At 35.1% G+C, this 19,939-nt stretch overlaps 1 protein-coding gene across 29 annotated transcripts in view; it reads left to right on the top strand.

Moving 5' to 3' along the window:
* KMT2C (lysine methyltransferase 2C) overlaps positions 1 to 19,939 on the top strand; it is a 277,595-nt gene that overhangs the window by 137,738 nt on the left and 119,918 nt on the right. For 22 of the 29 annotated variants that reach the window (XR_014246661.1, XM_082398907.1, XM_082398896.1 and 19 more), the window contains 2 exons: positions 10,913 to 11,090; positions 18,570 to 18,741. Coding sequence is in view for 28 of the 29 variants with exons in the window: in XM_082398907.1 (XP_082255033.1) it covers positions 10,913 to 11,090; positions 18,570 to 18,741 (350 nt within the window). In the remaining variant the exon portion in view is untranslated. The remainder of the gene's footprint in view (positions 1 to 10,912; positions 11,091 to 18,569; positions 18,742 to 19,939) is intronic. The other 7 variants (XM_082398916.1, XM_082398915.1, XM_082398914.1 and 4 more) reach the window with 1 other exon arrangement.

Raw genomic sequence — 19,939 nt, 5'->3', positions numbered from 1 at the left:
TTTTTGTTTTTTATAAACTTATTTATTTGTTTTTATTTTTGGCTGCATTGAGTCTTCGTTGCTGCACGGGGGCTTTCTCTAGTTGCGCTGAGCGGGGGCTACTCTTCGTTGTGGTGCGCGGGCTTCTCATTGTGGTGGCTTCTCTTGTTGCGGAGCACACGGGCTCTAGGCACATAGGCTTCAGTAGTTGTAGCACGTGGGCTCAGTAGTTGTGGCTTGCAGGCTCTTGAGCGCAGGCTCAGTAGTTGTGGCACATGGGCTTAGTTGCTCGGCAGCATGTGGGATCCTCCTGGGCCAGGGCTTGAACCCGTGTCCCTTGCATTGGCAGGCAGATTCTTAACCACTGCGCCACCAGGGAAGCCCTGAAGGTTTTGTTTTTTTGTTTTGTTTCTGAATATATAGTTCTGGGTTGATGTGCTTTTCTTCTTTTCAGCATTGAAAAGATGTTCTTGCATTGTGTCCTGTCTTCCATTGTTTCTGATGAGAAGTCAGGTGTTAATAGTATTGTTATTCCTGTGTATATAATGTTTTGATATTCTCTGGGTGCTCTCAGGACTCTGGTTTTCAGCAGTCTGACTATGATGTGCCTAGGTGTGATTTTCTTTGTATTCTTCTTGTTTGGGGTTTGCTGAGCTTCTTAGAATTTTAAGTTGATTTTTTTCACCAAATTTGTGAAAAGTTTGACCTTTGTTTTGTATTCTTTTTTTGTCGCATTTTCTCTCTCCTCTTCCTCTGCAACTCCAATTACATGCATGTTTGTGCATTTGATATTCTCAAATATTGTCATAGGTTACTGATGCTTTGTTAATTTTTCAGTAGTTTTACTTTTTGTTCCTCATAATGGATGAACAATTTACTTTCAAGGTCACTGGCCATTTCTTCTGTTGTTTCCAATCTCTTATTAAGCACATCCACTGAAATTTTTATTTAAATTGCTGTAACTCCTAGGTATAGAATTTCCATTGGGTTTCACGTTGTAATTTTCACGTCTCTTCTGTTACTCTACTCCTGCTCATGACCAGCTTTTCCTGTATGTTGTGGAACATATTTCCGATAGCTGCTCTAAAGTCTTTGTTTATCTTGTCGTTTTCTATTGAATATTTTTTTTTCTTCATTGTGGGCCCCATTTTCCTGTTGTTGTTGTTTTTTTTTTTTCTTTCCCCATATGTCTAGGAATTTTTATTGTATACTGAACATTTTAGATGATAGGTTAATACCGGATTCTGTTATGTTATTTTGTCAGTATCGGGGTTTTTTTCTGGGAGACTTTTATTATTGCTGGCCTTACATTCCAAACTACATCATCCCAGCAGGCAGTGACATCAGAAATCTCTACTCAGTTCCTTCAGCAAACAGGTCAGCTGTTGTTTTCCCTGAGCTGCTTAAGAGTCCCTCTGTGAATGTACATTTCAGGGGTGTAACAACGATTTGAGAGTTTATTCAGTGTGGGGGGGCTCTCTTTTCTGTGGCTTCTGCCCTTCAAGGTTTCCCCTCGGGTTCCATCCTTTCTATCATTGTTGAACTTTACCTGTCTTCTCACACCAGTAAGACTGATGCTCTCTGTGTGAGGCCTAGTACCACCCTTCCCCTTCTGTGCACACTAGGAGGCCTTAGCAGAAACACACAGACCTTAGCCAGTGATGTTCTTTTCTGTCAAGAGTCAAATGTCCTGCCATTCCAGGCTTGGTTGTTCACAAGTGACTTAAATTAGGTAGGTTTTATATTTTATTGAGATTTTACAAATTTTATTTCCAAGAGAGCTATTCTGATACTGGCCTGCCATTACCCAATAAATAAATTTTAAAAAATTATTATTTCCCCTGTGTGAGAGTCATTCTTTTATTAAGGTATATCTTGTACACAATATAATTCACCCCTTCCAAGGGTACAGTTGAACATATTTTGAGAGATGTGTACAGTCCTGTGTGTAACTGTCATTATAGTCGAGATGCAGACCCTTTCCTTCACCGCAAGCTCCCTCATGGCCGTTTCAGGTTGTCCCCTCCCACCACTCTGGCTCCCGGCAATCACCACTAGATCTGTTCCTCTCCCTACGTCGGTTGTTTTTTGCCTTTTTTTGGCTTCTCTAGACTGATATGTAAATGGAATCATACAGCAATCTTTTCTGTCTGGCTTTTGTACTTAGCATAATGGTTTTGAGATTTCTTCCCGTTTTGGGGCCGGTATTTATAAAGCTGCTTGAACCTTTGCGCAACGCGATGTTCGACATTGCTGCCAGCACTGAATATTGTCAGTGTTTCTATATTTCAGCCATTCTGGTTGGTGTTTAGTGATATTTCGTTGTGGGCTTGATTTTGCATTTCTGGATGAGTAATGAAATTGAACACATCTTTAGTGAAGTGTCTGTTCAAAGCTTTTGCCCCAAAGTCCCCTTTTTTCTTGTTGATTTGTCTTCTCCTTACTTTCGAGTTATAAGAGTTCTTTATATACTCGCCATAGAAGTCATTTATTAGAGGTGTATTTTGCAAATATTTTTGTCTAGTCTATGACTTGTTTTCCTTTTTTAATGTTTTTTGAAAGAGTAGGGGGTTTAATTTTGATGAAGTTTGTCATTTGTCACTTCGTAATTTTTTTCTTTTATAGATTTTGTTCATTATGCCTTATATAAAAAATATTCAAGTTTTCCTGCATATTCCAAGGTTACCTTTAGATTATTTATTCCTTTTATAGTTAAATTGCATGTATGATAATGAGAAGATGAGGTAAGGTTCAAGGTTCTTTGTTTTCAGTGTGGATATTCATTTGTTCCAGCATCATTCTAAAAGACTGTTATTCCCTTGAATTATCTTGACTCTTGGTCAAAAGTAAACCACACACACACATACACACAAAGATGTATTTTTTTCAAAAACGTGAATTCATATTGATATTTTAAAATTTAATGTAGTAGCTGTTTGTAACATATTTAAAAATTTTTTTATTCCCCCATTCAATCTATAATTGTACTTTTTAATTTTAATTAATAATTCCTCTAACTAAAAAAGTTATTAAATGAAAAAGAAAAGTTGTTTATTTTGTGCATCAATTTAAATGTACTCCAAAATAACTATACTAGTATTAAACATTCAAAGCTAGTAGATCAGTAATGATATTTAACATTTTCATTGCTTTCTGCCATCATCTTTTGAGCCTTCTAGTAGTACTGAAGATACTTTGAGTAATTTGCTATGATTAGGTAAATACTATTTTGATAACATATTCAGCTGCTACAAGCATTTTAGTTGATGGTATTAATATTTTTACTGATCGTACTTCTGTGAAAATAATTTTTTCCCATAGCTCTTACTTGTCAGTGGAGAGTAATGGAAGTCTGCTCTGTTGCTTCTCTTTGTGAGACGGGTGGAAAACACAGAAATTCCTTTCATGCCTCCATCGCGTTACTGCTTGCAACTCCCCAAGGCAAGCACTGTTATCACTACTAACACCATAGATGAGTCTTGCCTAGTTTTGTTCTTTATCTGACTCATACAATAAATACTGTTTTCTGTCTTTTTTTCACACACCATGATACTTGTGAGATTCATTCAAATTATTGCTTGTAATTGTTCATTTATTCTCGTTGTGTAGTATTCTGTTGTGAAAGTACCATAATTTATCCACTTTTATTGGGCATTTGGGGGTTTTTCAGTCTGGGACTGTTATGACTTGTATTTTGTGAACATTCCAGTATATTTCTTTTGGTAGGCACTGAGGACTAACATTTTATGGAATTCTAATTCAAAAATGGCTACCTTCTTTTCTTATAACCTAAGTGAGAGTGATTATGTAAATGAGACAAAGTATTCATTATGTTCTTGTGTTCAGTTAGTGGAATTTGCATTAATTACCCATTTCTAACTGATAATGAACCACTCAAATTCAGTTCCTCTTTGTGGCATTGTGAGTGTGGGCAAGGAATTTAAACTCTGCGCTTCATTTATAAAAATCAGAAGTTATGGTACCGACCTAAACTGGTGGTTATTAGGCTTAAAGAAGGTAATGTTTGTTAACTACTTGGCCTAGCTGCTCACTGCATCTTGCATGTTAAGTGTATTTTATTGGCCAACTTTCTGACTTCCCTAAATTATTGGTGTCGATAAAGTGTCATCGTCTCTTTTTAAGTTGTTTTCATTTTTATGAAAACTATTTTTATATATCCAGGGTACTAGAAATTTGTAATTCAAATTCCAGGTTATTAAAAAAAATTTTTTTTGTCATTTGATTTTCTCTAAGATGGGTGTGTGTGTTTACCATATAAAAGTTTAGGGGTTTTATGTAGTCAGATTTATTCATGTTTTTATTTATGGTTAAAGCTGTTAGGGGGCTACAGATTAAAGATTATAGCTGTTAGGGGGCTATTAGTTTAGGGCTTCTGATTTGTGTATGTTGCTATCAACTAGAGAGTTTACTGTTGCCTTGACCCAGTAAGTAGAGGGCACATCTGTTGGCTCAGGAATGCTTGCTGTAGGATAGTCTCTCTGAGGTTTCGCTTCTTCATGTCCAAGATGGAGTTTAAGACATTTACCCTATTTACTTCATAGTGATGAGTAAGGAAGACGTTGTATAATGTAAAAATATTTTCTTAAAAATAACAGTGATTTGACAGAGATCCAATCATGGAGGGCCTTGAAATGCTCCGTTAGCTGTTGCTGTATAAAAAATTACCATAAATTTAATGGCTTAAAGTAGCACCCATTTGTAGATGAGAAGTTTGGCCAGGCTCAACCGTGCTTTTTGTTTAGGGTCTCACAGGGTTCAAATTAAGATATCTACCAGGCTGGGTGTTTATCCAGAGGCTCTGGCGAAGAATCTTTTTCTAAGCTCACTTGGCTCCCGAGGGCGGGTAGAATTCAGTTCCGTTCAGTTGTAGGACCAAGGTCCCCATTTCTTTATTGGCCATTTGGCCTGGGGTTGCTGTCAGCTCTTAGGGGCCACTCCCTGGTCTTTGTATGTGGCTTCTTTTATCTTCAGAGATAGCAGTGTGGTCCTGAGTCCTTCACTTGCTTTGAATTTCCCTGACTTCCCTTTCTGCTACCAGTTGGAGAAAAATCTTTGCTTTCAAGGAATTGTATGATTAGATTAGAATAAGCCCCGTCCCCCTTGATTAATTCAAAGTCAGTTGATTAGTAGCCTTAATCCCATCTGCAAAATCTCTTTGCCACGTTTTATGGCATAATCTCTGGCATGGTATTTCATCATATTCACAGTGTCTGGATTAGGGTGGGGCATCTTGAGGGTAGGGTCAGGCGTTTTAGGAGTCTGCCTACCACAGTTGCCATGTTGAGGAGTTTGGACCTGATCCAGAGGTATCAGGGAGTCCCTTAGAAAGCTAACTGTGGCAGCAGTGAGGAGGGTGGGTCAGAAAGGAAAAATTTCATTCATAGCAAAGTCCGTTTTGATTTTGTAATGTTATTTAATGGGTGTTTGTATTTTTTTTTTTTTTAAGTAGAGGTTTTGATCAGAAATGTATGTTTATTAGTGTACAAAGTAGAAATAATTAACTGGACCCAAACAACAACAAATCACTCATCATGATACTCATTACTTCAGGCCAATTCATTATACAAAGTGGTTTGATAGATTGCTTTTTATTTTACTCAGTTCTATTTTAGCATATCTTTCTAAAGCAAACACTGATTGCTTTGATAGAGACTTGAACACCCGAATGTCATTAATAGTATCTTCCTACACATGATATTAAGGTGTGTTTACTTCCTTAAATGGCTGATCTCATGCATTATATGTTGATTCTTACTGGCTTAGTTTTTATATCTAGTTTTACTTACTTTTATTCTTTGGTCTTGAGTTTTGCCTTTTTTGGCTGCTGCACACAGCGTGTGGGGTCTTAGTTCCCCGACCAGGGACCAAACCCATGCCCACTGCAGGGGAAGCGCGGAGTCCTAACCACTGGACCGCCAGGGAATTCCCCTGAGTCTTGTATTTTTCAAGCTGTATTTTTTTCTTCTGAACTAAATTTGCCATATCTCAAAGATTTGGAGTCCTAACCACTAGATTGCCAGGGAATTCCCCTGAGTCTTGTATTTTTCAAGCTGTATTTTTTTTCTTCTGAACTAAATTTGCCATATCTCAGAGATTTTGACATGTTTCTTATTTAATCACTTCAAAAATAATATATATTTTTTTCATTTGATTTAAAGAAATCTGCTGCTAGATTGAAGGGAGTTTTCAATTTTTCTAGTGGGTAGATTGAAGGGAGTTTATCCTTATATTGTGAATTTATAGTTATTAATGTGTTAAGTTTAGGAAATATCTGCTTTTTTAAATATGGCCTAGGAAATATCTGAGTTTTTGAATTTGTAAGACTTTCTTATGGCCATAGATATTGTGAGTTAAAAAGAAATTTATGTACATTTGAATAGAATGTATATTTTCTATTCTGGGAATTTGGAGATCTCTCTGTTTATGTGTAAGTTTGAATCAAACCTGACCATCATTAATAAATATCTTGATTTCTGAGAGCTGTGTTAAGTCCAGTCTATGTATTTCTCTTTGGCTTTACTTTTTTTTTTTTCTTTTTTTTCTTTTTAAGCATTTTTACTTAAAATGCTTACTGTAGCATTACTTTTTTTTACTGTAGCATTAAAAAGTTTGTTTTTTTAACTTGAAGTCAGCTTTACTTTTTTTTTTTTTTCCAGCTTTACTTTTTTTTTTTTTTTTTCCAGCTTTACTTTTATATGTCAAGGAAATTCATTAGGCATGTGAACATTAATGATTGTTTCTTCTTCTTTTGGAATTTTCACTGTAATGTTAGACTCATTTTAATGTGAACTTATCTTTGCCCTGTTCACTGCTCCTTGGTTTGGACCCTATTTTTATGATCAATATTGCTATACCTGCTTTCTTCCTCTCTCTCTTTCTTCCTCTCTCTCTTTCTTCCTCTCTTTCTTTCTCTCCCTCCCTCCCTCCCTTCCTCCCTTCCTTCCTTCCTCTCTCTTTCTCTCTCTCTGTCTCTCTTTTTTTTAATATTTATTTATTTGGCTGCGCTGGCTCTTAGTTACAGCACACAGGATCTTCATTGCGGCATGTGGGCTCTTAGTTGCAGCATGTGGGATGTAGTTCCCTGACCAGGGATTGAACCCGGACCCCCTGCATTGGGAGCGTGCAGTCTTAACCACTGGACAGCTAGGGAAGTCCTACCTGCTTTCTTTTTGATAGCATTTGTCTGTTCTTTCCCCCCAGATCATTATTTGTGAATATCCTGTGCTACTGTGCCTCGTGCACATATATGTATATATATATAGATAACACGTACACATATGTGTTATCTATATATATACTCATACACATATGCGTATCTATATAAACATACACATACGTGTATCTATATACACATACACATGTGTATATGTATTCATATACATAAATAAAAGGTTTATGTGTATTTACATCTAAAGTGTGTGTGTGCATGTGTATGTATAAAATATATTTTGCACATTTTGAAAGTTATTTTTTAATAGGGAATTTATCCTATTTACATTTATTATCCATGGACTTGAATGTTAATGTATCAGGTATAAAAATTTTAGTTTCAAAGAATTTTTTTGTAGACCTTGGAAGATATTGCTCTTTTTTGTTTTTACATTTAATATTGCCAATGAAAAGCAATTCCCGGTTCTCCTTTCTTTGTAAATGACCTCTTTTCTTTTTGGTGGGGCTACTAGAATTTTTCCTTTATCCTTGTTATCTTAAAATTTTGCCCATATTTCTAGGTGTAAGACATTTTAATCTGAAGCTGGTGTTTTCTGTTTGGGTGGGTGTTTTTGTAGTGATACGGATATCAATGGAACAGAAAAAAAAGACTCTTGTCTTTCAGCTTCCTCATCTATTAAATGGAAATTATGCTTAATAAATGTTACCTCTTATTATTAGATATTTTCATAAATTTTCTTCTAATTTCTCTGCTTATAATCCTTCTATTTTCTCTCCTTCTGGTACTCTTTATAAACAGACATTGGACCTTCCTGATAGTTTCCCATGCCACTTTATTTTTTCTCTTACTTTCTGTCTTCATTCTTTATTACTGCATTATGGGAGAATCCTAACAGACTAATAAGAAGAAAAGTTTGGTAAAGGTTGAAAACAGTTTGGTGTGTAGAAAACTAATATTTGATATTTCTTAGAGCACTTAGCCAATTGCAGTAGTTGATGTAGAATAAATACTTGATAATTAATTGAACAAGCTTTGGAATATCCTGAAACTTACTGTTACTGTTTCATAACTCATCTTTAACCTTAATCTCTGAAATTTTGTTGATTCTGTTTTTTATTATAGATTTATTTTGGGAGAGCCTTCCAAGTTTTGGAAGTTCCTCAGACTCTTTCTTACAGGTGGCAATGTGAACTCTCATTGAGAGTTTTTTCTTGGATGTGTTCTTGGACTAATGTCAAAAGATGTTTAACACTTTTTATCTTTCCCTCTCCTTCTCTTTTTTTTAATGATTAAAAAAGTACAAAAAATTGTTTAGGAGTTTTTAATATCGAGTCAAATTGTTTAGTTGATAAGAGCTATTTATCTTACCTTCCTCTCACGAAATGTTAATTAGCTTTGTAATTGTTACTGAGCTTATAATTTGTTTTGATTTCTGACATGCGGTGTATGAGGGTGCTGATGTTAGACAAGTTTCCTGTAGAAGTTTATTCTTTGACATTTTCTACAATTTTATAAATGCTTTTTATTGGTTCAAAAAGATATATTCCAGCCTATATAGATAGTATATGTTTTCTTTCAATGCCAAATGTCTTTCATTAGCTATGTAGTTATAACAGATGGGTTTGAAGCGTTCACTTAAACGCAGTTAGTATTTTATTTCCCTTTATTCCCTAATCTCTTTACATGTTATTGTAAATTAGTATGTTGGATACATTCCAGGACTTCTCCTAGTAGTTTAGCTAATGTCATGTAATATTTTCCATTGCAAATATGATTAAGAGAACATGTTGATGTTTCTAAAATGATATAGACAGTGAGAAAAGGATCAAGTTAAATTATTTTATTTCCTTATTATACACTTAAATAAAAGTCATTATATTTTATTTGTCAAAATTACTTTTAGAGCAAAAGGCTTCTGTACAACTTGCCATATGCTATAAAAATAATGGAGATTCTAGATTTTAACAGTTTAGCAGAAATTATTTTGTGATGTTAATGAGTTAATAATAAAAACTTTTCAGTGGTTGATTGGACATACAAATGTACTTTCTTCCCTCAACATTACCTTGACCTTTCCAGTATTGACTCAAGGATACTCAGACTACCTAGATATTATACATGTCTTTAATTCTGGGTTCTGTTAATATAGTAAACATATTTAGATACCATGGGAGGTTGTGACATAAATGTTTGGAAAAAGCTGATTATTATACTTTATCAGTGAAGATAAAGAAGGCTTTATTTCTTTTCTTCAGTTTTTGTTAATGCAGTAATACCTTTGCTTACAAAAAGACAACTGAAATGTGTGTTAGTGTGTGAACTTGTGGACATTATATAAAATTAAAATGTCACAGATATAACTAGTGTTTATGAGTTACTTAGAAGCTACAGTGGTCTTGTTGCCTGCAGCCAAAATGTGTAGAAGACAAACCAAGAGACACTTAACTTTCTTACATTGGCTCAGTGCAGTGGACTGATGGTTATGAGGAAGAGTTTGATGGCATGTGATATCTTATGTAGATTTACATGCAAGACATTGAAATTATTTATAATTTAAAAACTATTGTATTCTCTAATTGACTAGCCGAATATGGAATCAGTATATTAGCCTGTGAAGATATTCATAGTAATGTTAGCAACTCTATTACCTGAGCCTGAGTTTTACCACGTACCGTCCCATTTGGCTTCAGTTAGTTCAGCTCTGCTAGTCATGAGCCACACCTACAGTAAGATTACCAAAAGTGAAGTCCATTTAATATATATAAATATGAACACCAGTTTATTAGGGCCTTTCTGTGTCAAACAGCATTCATGGTACCAAGAATACAAAGTTAGTACAATCTCGTTCCTCTACTCAAAGATCTTGGATGAAAAAAGGACCGATAAGTAATTACCATGCAATAGCATAAATACTAAAACAGAAGTATATGCAAGAAGGGCAGCTAGGCATCTCCTACACACAGAGAGAGATTTTATACGTGATGATGCCCCAAGTGGGCTTGGGCGGATGAGGAGGTTTATTAATCATTCTTAGGGAAAGAATTACTCTTAGATAATTCATACTGACTTCTTACACATTTCAGGTGCACTAAACTTCCCCTGTTGTTCGTTTGAGACTTCTTTGATTTTACCACTTGCAAGAGATAGAGGCAGATTGGAATGGGGGAAGGAGAAAGTCAGATGACTTAATTTTTCTTCACATGCCCAGCATTTTAAAGAAACTTGAAACTAACTGCTACAGTGAAGTGTGTAGATTTGTATGTGTGCCTTTAACCGTTTAGTTGCCACTCATTAACTTATTCTGTGATTGACTAGTTTACTTCATATTGATTTTTAGGCAGGGTGAAAATAGTAAGAGATTTTGGAAATAGTATATATTTGTTTTATCTGTTTATTAATGGGATCTAATCACCTGTTAAAAATAATCCCCAACTAGAAACCTGCCCTTTTAACCATATTATTAGTTTTTTAAAAATGGTAGTTGTATTGACAAAGTCAATAGAAAAAAAAATGTGAAATGCTAACTTTCTAAACTTGAATGGAAGGATGAATATGTACCAAGCACTGGACAGAGAACTTTGATTATATCCTTTTAACTGATCCTTTATTTAGTGCTCTGCAGGCTTCAAATTGTTTTACTAGTAATGTACAAAGACTTTTGAATATCTTCCTAGCCCCACATTTGAGTGTTGCTTTTCCAGGTTTTATAAGGAGATTTCTTTATCCTTTCCTCCCTTCCAGCGATGTGCATTTTGTAAGCACCTTGGAGCCACTATCAAATGCTGTGAAGAGAAATGTACCCAGATGTACCATTATCCTTGTGCTGCTGGAGCCGGCACCTTTCAGGATTTCAGTCACTTCTTCCTTCTTTGTCCAGAGCACATTGACCAAGCTCCTGAAAGATGTAAGTTTACTACAGGTACATTTAAAAACATTTATCAGTGTATTTACTTAAAATAACAAATGTTTAAGTTCCCTAAGTGTTACTCTACTTGTGGTAAAAGGTAGCATTACATAATCTTGATAATCTGAGAGGTCTTCACAAGAGACCCTTGGGTGGGGTGAGGGGCGGGGCGGGGTGGGGAACCTGCTCCAACAGTATCATTGAAGTGACATCCAGAGAGTTATTTCCTCAGAAATTCAAAGATAGTTTGCATGTTTTTTATTCTTATTTAAAAAATATAACTACCGTAGAAAGTTAAACTTGCTGAGTATATGGTATTTTAATATGTACTATGAAAGTAGGTCATTTAAAAAATTAAACAGTGTCTTTAGTTCAGTGTCTTTTACACTAAAAAGACTACCCAGTTGGAGATTCAGAAGATGGTTCACTCAGGTGTTGTTTCAGGATGTATGTTGATAGGATCACCAAACGCTTTTGAAAATCTTGGAAAATGTATAGTCCTGATAGTCATAATAGAAATCTCGTTAATGCTTCTTCTTGATTCATCTGTCTTGGTTATTGTTATCTATAATCCTCAGTTGTCTTTTTTTTTCTTTCTTTTCCAAACAGTATTTTATAATTAGGTGAAAAAGTTTAAATGTTTGAAATTTATGTTATACAGAAAATTATAACTCTTTCCTATCCTTATTAAATAGAGATCTTACTTTTTTCCTAGTATGTGGATTTCCAATGAGCATGCATGATTTGGGATCTTTTTCCCCTAGTAAATTGAATTTCCAGTCTGCTTGTGAAATCTCTTTGATGCTTTATTCAGTCTTTTTTTTATGTCATCTCTTAGTTACCTAATTGTTAGCTTTTACCTGTATTCTTAGCAATGTCAGTAAAGGCTTTTTTCCTATCTTTTCCAGCTTTGTGAAACATAAATATAGCTACTTCAGGCTTAAACTAAAGTAATCTCAAACACAGATTTCATAATCATCATTTTTTCTTTGTTCAGTACCATGATTTTATCTTCAGTTAAAGTTATTTTATGTCTACATGTATAATCATGTTGCCCTTAATCACTATACAGATGTAAATTATAGGTAAGGCAAACTGAAATGTCACATTGTATTTAGGCTAATAAGGGATTTAAAGTTTTAAAAATGTTTTGGATTACACACTGTTAAATCTGGGAGAAAAAAACGACATTCATGCACAGCTGCTGTAATGGGTGTTATTTATTTTAAGACCTCATATAGTGAATTACTTCACTAAGTACACAGACTATGATGTGAATCATCAGAGCTGATTGTATTCTGGGTGGTATAACACACTTTTCCAATTGAATAAAACAACTGTGGGTGTGTTTAACAATTTAAATTTTATTCAGCCTTTTGTAGGTGGTTGTGATTTAGACTTCAGTAAACAACATGCAAACATGCAAACTTTTCTATGACTGTTTCTAATGTGAGAAATTCTATTACTTATTGGCAGTACTACTTTCTTTTGCAGACTCTGTTCACATAATGTATATGATTTATATACATTTATATGTTAGGGATCATAAATTGTTTTATAAAATAATGAAGTGTAAGAACTGAGGTGAGATGATTTGTTATCATTTATCATGCATATAGTGAAAGGTTCATGCTGGCAACATAAAGCTAAAAGATATACTGAAATTACTGGTACCTTGCCCCGTTCCAAAGTAGGCTTATGGAGACTTATACAAATACATGAACAGTAGGATAAAGTAAGACTAAAAATAAGCAAGAAAATTTGGCCAGTGGGAAGGGAAAATAAGGATAGAATAAATGGGAGGGTAATATGGTGAGGCTGATACCCAAAATAAATGTGTATTTCCCAGGCCTACGCCACAAATCTGGCTCCAGAGCTTTCCAGCAGTCAGCATGAAGAAGGGCATATGAACAGTTGCCTGATTTGTAGGAATAAGAATTCATTTGATACTGATGCTGTATGTACACTATATATGGCAGTGAGAAACTGTCTTCAAGCAGCTGTCTTGCAGTATAAACAACAAACCCCACAGGGCAATTTCTTATAACAGCCCTCAAAATAAGTCAGTGGTATAAAACCAAAGCCCAGCTGAGTAAATTCTGCTCCTTGGGGATCTTAAACAACGCAGTCTACGTACCCAGCTTTCTGAGCATCTGTTTTAATGCAAGGATGTAGAGGGTATTGCAGATAGACTATATTGCAGTAATATACAAGACTGCGTAATAGTCTTATAAAATCTTCCATTTGTATTTTTAGCTGTTCTAATTGTACGTCATAGCACAAAGCACTTAACTTTTTATGTTTGAAAAATGGGGATATCTTAAATGACAGTGTTATTATGAAGGTTAAATGACAATGAAAATCATGTAGCATTGTACCATATATTATGAATTGCTGTACTGAAAGGCAGTTATTTTAGCTCTTATCTAAGTTATGTGTATGCATTGAGTATAATACTTGATGCTGCTGGCTAAGAACAGAGCAGTATACTGTGGTAGTTAACTGAGTTAGGAGTAAGATTGACATCTTTTTATGAAAGTTGAAAAATCTAACAAAAACATGGACCTCATTAGAAAAAAACATCCCAGCAAAAAGAGCGCATCTGTGAGCAAGACCAGCATTTTCATCAGAAAATAATTCTGGGGTGCTCTGTCTTAGAAAAATGCCGGTCATGGCTCTAACCTTATTTTCACGATGATGCAAGTATACACTAACCTTGCCTGGAAATTTTACGCTAAATATCCATCTAAGGGACATAGCCACATATACTTCCTGAGTAGTATTTTGCCTCTCATGGAAGGCTGAATGGCAGAGAGCCAGCCATGCAAGATCAGAGGAAACAACATTCCAGGCTGAGCGAACAACTACTGCGCAGGCCTTGAGGCAGGAGCGTGGCGTGATTGTGGAATAGACAGCTAGTCACTGTGTCTGGAACTTAGTGTCTCCCAGGTGGGTAGTAGAGACCACATCAAGGTGAACAAAGACTAGATCATGTAGGCCTTGTAAACAAGGGAAGGGGTTTGGATTTTATTCTGTCTTCAAGTGAGAAGTCTTTGCAAGGTTTAAACCTGGGAATGCTACATCTCTTAATCCACTCCCTCTCCCCCAGCGTATTTACTTTCATCACTCAGCTTTTTCTTCTTTTACTTCATTTAAACTTTTAACTCCTACCTCATTTTCTTAGTTGTCTGGTCTCTCTTGACACCAAGTCCTGCTACTTTTCTGTTACCTTAAATTCTGTCAGCCCCCTGACCTTTCTTTCTTAACCTACCTGCCTACTCTGTGGGCCAGCCTCTCTGGACAACATCCGTGATTTACTTTTTCTTTCTAGAGATTCCATTTTGATAGGCAAATCACCTTGCATAGTGTCCTGCCAGCGATGGAAACATAGACCATGGAAGTTATAATGTCGATGGAAGTTACAAAGCTATGCTGATTTAGTCCTTTTTAAATTCACTGATAATAATTTGACTTGAGACTGTTGCTCTTCACCAGTGCTTCTCTTCTTATGTGCTGTCTAGACTTTCTTAAGCAGTAGTCTCACCTGCCAACTTGACCATGTTTACGGATCTATGATAAGCTCCCATCTAATTTAAGCTCCATGTTTTTGTCTTTTCCTCCATTTCTTCTCTTGTCACAGCTGTCACTTAGGAAGAAGTGGCCTGTCCAAAGCTTATTCTCTGTTTCTCCTGCTCTTTTCTTGCTTTCCCTACATCATTTAGCTGCGTCATGCTATGCCTGTGCTGGCACTTTTCCTTTGTACTTTTATTCTTCACCTTCTTTGCCCTTCCAGTGGGCATCAATATTGATTAGTACTAAAGAACATGATCTTTGGAGCCAAATTAACCTGGATTTTACTCCTGTCCTCTCTTAAATTGTCTTTAGCTTTAGTCTTTCACTCAATCTATTTTGCTTTCCCAACTGCTTAAAGAAAATTTTCACTTAGTCATTTGATTATTGCTTCAAGCTTAACGCCTCTTTGGCTTTCAGACATATATGTATGTATATGTACATATACTTATGTCTGACATGACACTTAAGCCATCCAGTAATGTCATCTTCTTAATGCATGCCCTCCAAAAGGCTGTTTTAGTATTTCTACATATTTCTGTATGTTCGCCCAGATTGGAAAAATGGTTGGAACCAACTTTTTTCTATTATTATTTTTATATAATGCAGAGTAAATGTTTTTGGACTGAATATATCACATGGATTTTTTTTTTTGCCCAATTTGTTAAATGATGCATACTAATCATACAACATGACAGTATTGTCATCAAGGAATTGGTGGAAACTGTCATAGAATTAAAAGTAATCTCTGCTATAGTGATACACAGAGTTACCTTGTTGCAGAATGAGCTTCACTGTATAAAACAGTGCTGTGCAATAGAAATATGATGTGAGCAATATATGTAATTTTAATTTTTCTAGTGGTCATGTTAAAATTTTTTATTTGAAATTAATTTTAAAAATACATATTTAACCCAATATATCCAAAATGTTAATATTTCAACTTGTAATTAATAAAATTTTTGAGATAGTGACATTAATATTTTTTTCCTATTAAGTCTTTGGAATTCAGAGTGCATTTTATATGTATAGCACATCTCAATTTGGACTAGTCACATTTCCATTGTGCAATAGCTACATGTGACTAGTAGCTACCATGGCAAGTTGAAGTGGCAGGGTAGCAGACTCTAGAAAGTTTCACAGAAGTATTTAGATAGTGTTCCTGGCAAATTACAATAGAAAGATGAACTGAGTATCTGATAGAGTCCAGTACTTGCCCCAATTTCTGTAAGTTTTGAGGGTAGGCAAAAATCAAAGATTAGTTTTTAAATGTACTTAGCTTGAATGAGTAAATATGGAACTCTCTTTTAGTATTAAGAAAACTACTTTGCTCTGTTTTTCCATTTTTATTTTAAAAAAATGAACTAATACATGTAATTTCATTTTTAAAATTAATGCTTTCTTTTAAACGCCTATCATTTAAAGGGCCACTTAAAAATGATTTTAGAAGCAACTCCTTTGCTTAAAATATAAGAATTGATTTGTGCTTGGCAACTGAGGATATGAAGTTGAAAAAGACAAGGTTGCTACTCTTCAGGGGTTCACGGTATTGTGTTATAATTAATTGATTATATGACAGTTTCTTCTAAGCATATGGGGAAAGGAATAATCAACAACTAAATGGGCATTTAGGTGTGGTAACATTAGATAGTCAGGGTTTATGTCTGAGCAAGAGTTTTAAAGGCCTCTTTGGAATGGGCTAGTGGCACAACAAAGGAATAAAATTACAGGCAGAAAGAACAGAATGTGTACAAGTACACAAAGGTTGAACAGTCTGTTGTGTTACATGCACAGCAGACTGCTTGATCTGACCAGGAAATAGTGAATGTTCTGAGATTCAGTTGGAAAAGGAGATAAGCCCCCCCCACTCCTTCTTTTGCCTCAAAGTAGAAATTTTCGATTTTTTTATTTTAAGGCAAGAAAGGAGGTATTGATAAAGTTTTAATTTACGCAGGGCATAACACTTTTAGAAAATTGCTCTGGATGTTTAGCTGATTTAGGGAGGAGGTCAGAGCCCTAAGCGAGCATTCCATTCAGAAGATAAGTGCAGTTACCAAGACGAAGTGTGATGGACTGAACTGTACAAACAGATGGAAGAGGATATATAAAAAGTTTACTCAGTAAGAACTGGTATCCAATTGGATGTGTTGGGTCAGGGAGGAGTTAAGGGTCAATAGTGACACTAAAGTTTCTTTACTCAGCAGGTCGAGAAAGAAGGGAGAGGTTTAGGTTTAAAAAAGTTTTAGAGGTGTTGAGTTTGAGTATTTTTAGAACACCTGGCTATTGAGGTCCAGTAAGACTTGAAAATAACATTTTGAGGTTCAGAAAGAAGTTTGGGGCTGGTGATAGAGATCTGGGAACTGTGGTGGTGGTTTATGATGTAGGAATTGATGTGATTACAAAGAAAAACCATGGGGAATTAGAAAAGATGGAAGAGGATGGAATCCTAAGAGACTCCAGCATTTAGAGGGCTTCTGGAGGTACAAAAGCCAGCACAGCAGGAGGAGATCGGAGGCATGGGGAGCCTAAGGAGAAATCTGGAGAAAGCTGCCATCATAGAAGTCAGTCAAGGTGGGAAATTTCAGTGTGGGCGTGGATGTAAATGCTGCAGATGGCAAATAAGGTAAGACCTCAAAAGTAACCACGGGATTTCATAGGCCACTGGTGGCCTCATCAAAGTAGCTTCAGATGAGCGGTGGCTGAGGAGCCACCAGGGGCCCGGCTTACAGTCTGGATGTGTCCTAGGGCCTGTTTGTGTTCTGCCCTCAAACTGCAAATGTTTTTTTACCACTTTAAAAGGACTCTCAAATAAAAACAAAAACTCTGTATGCCAAAGACTTCTATGGCCCACAAAACCAGTTTGCCAACTCTTGGCGTAAGGAAAAGGAATAGATTATTACTCTGTTTCAAGATACTTGACTGGGGAAAGAAAGCAGGTAGAAAGGGCTTATAGCCAGAGAGGACTGACCAAATCTTCAAAAAGCGAAAGAGGAAAAAAAAAAATCGTATGTACAATTTAAAACAGGCCTAGGACAATCAGCTAATCAGACCATTTAGTTGAGAACATTAAGTGTCAGTTACAGACATATTTGTATATATCATCAAATTGGTATGATTTTAGAATACATTCTTTTCCTTATTATATTGTAATATGCATGAGTTTGTGTACTTGGCAAGCCAGTTTATTCTTACATTTCTTTTTTATTTTAGATGGTATAAGAACTGTTAAAAAGTGCCATTCCTTTTAATCCACATTTAGCGATAGACGATGTCCATAATTTTTTTACAACTGGCAATTAATATAGATGAATATAGAATTAGTATATGAAGTATTGTATTTGTGTATGAATATGTAGCTTCCATCTTTAATGTTCTCCCTCATATATTTTCCAGTATTAAAAAACCCTTATTTGACTTGAATAAAAATTAGTGTTTATGCTTAAGAAGCATCTTAATCTACTTGATATTAACATTTCTTAATTTTGTCTCTGATTTTGTTAATTTCAAAACCTATTTAACACTCAAATAAAAATGTTTATTTTTGCACTGCAAAGCGTCTCTCAGTTGATATTTTCCTTTTTGGTTCTTTTCAGCAAGCATATATTGAACATTAACTAGGTGCCCAGCATATCATTGGTATTAGGGATATAAAATTAAATAAGAACTGCTTATGGTCTCAAGTAGATGTAGGTACAGATCATTGCAAAACTATATGATTAAATTAAATGTGATTAAATTTAGATTAAAGATATTATAATGTTTTAATTGAGACCTTATTCTGATTGGATATCAGTTCAATGTGGATAATTTCAAGTGTCTGAAAGATTTACCATGAAAATTCCCTTCAAGTGATTTTTAAACTGTAAAGCCAGAAAAATATTAAATTCTTATACAACAATTTCGTTGTTTTACTGTTAATTATAGCAAAGGAAGATGCAAACTGTGCAGTGTGCGACAGCCCGGGAGACCTCTTAGATCAGTTCTTTTGTACTACTTGTGGTCAGCACTATCATGGAATGTGCCTGGATATAGCGGTTACTCCATTAAAACGTGCAGGTTGGCAATGTCCTGAGTGCAAAGTGTGCCAGAACTGCAAGTAAGTTTTAATTTCAACTCAAAGGTGTGTATTGAGTTTAAGAGAGACCCTATTATTAGGTACTAAAGGTTTGTGTAATATGATAAAGGTTGTTCATACTGCAGCTATATTCATTCACACTGACTTCATCATGTCTTTAGAAATTGCTAGATATTTATTAACATATTACTTTGAAATAAGTCTAAACAAAAACTAATTTTAATAATTTAAATTCCTCTGGTTGCCTAAAAAGCCAGCTTAAATTTGCCAACAATTTTAAATGAATGATATTAACAATTAAAAATAAATAAGCATTAGAAAAAAAAAAAAGCAGCTTTTTTTCTGAGGGAGACTGGGGAGGAGATTTAATAGGAAAATAAACCTCTAACTATGGAAAGTAGTTATTAGAGTGAACCAAAGAATCAGTGATAAGTTTCAATTTCTATTCCAGGAAGAACAATTTATACCTAGTCTACTGTTTAAAAAGAAATCTGTATCTATGGGAAAGGCAGTTACTTTCACCATAATTCTGAAACAAAGTATCGTATGGCATTTAAATGTTTGTAATGGGGTTATCTTTTCCTATTTGTTTTATTCCATCCTTTGGTCATTTCTCCAGTCTTTTCTGTGATTATTTTTTTTCTCATGCTACTAATTAATTAGCATGATAATCTGGGGATGTTACCTGCATCTACAGCAGTCTTCAAATTGTTTACAGGCTGAGGACTTTTGTAATTAGGAGAAATGATGCCCACCACTGCCATGTTCGGTCTGTTTTATTTGTAATTGAATTTGATAACAATAAGCATCAATATCTTAGAATTATGTGGAATAAATAGGACCACGTGCTTTTATATTTTGGTAAAAATTAAAGAAAATATCTGTAAACATTTATTTGATACCTTGTATCTGTGCCTGGCTTCTTCTTGAGAAGGAGTAAGAGAGCTTGAAGAAAGAGTGCTTTTCCTCCAAGATCTTTCCATGTAGCTAAAGAGACAAAGTGTGCAATTTTATATGTAGAATTTATTAAGTTAAATAAGAAATTACTGGAGGCCAACTAACCCATCTTCCTTTTTACTTCTGTTTATCCCCAGGTTTTATTCAGCGGTTCCTCTCTCAGCTCTTCTTCTTGCATTCCCTAGTTTTTCTTTAACCCCTCCTCTTGAATTAAATTCTTAGTATCTGAGAGTGATTAACAGCCAAGAATCAAGGCTGAGAT

The sequence above is a fragment of the Balaenoptera borealis genome, assembly GCF_965194805.1.
Source record: "Balaenoptera borealis genome assembly, chromosome: 7".
In the NCBI taxonomy this organism is placed as follows: domain Eukaryota; kingdom Metazoa; phylum Chordata; class Mammalia; order Artiodactyla; family Balaenopteridae; genus Balaenoptera; species Balaenoptera borealis.
The sequence above is the reverse complement of the archived record's forward strand: the minus strand, read 5'-3'. Positions and strand labels throughout refer to the sequence as shown.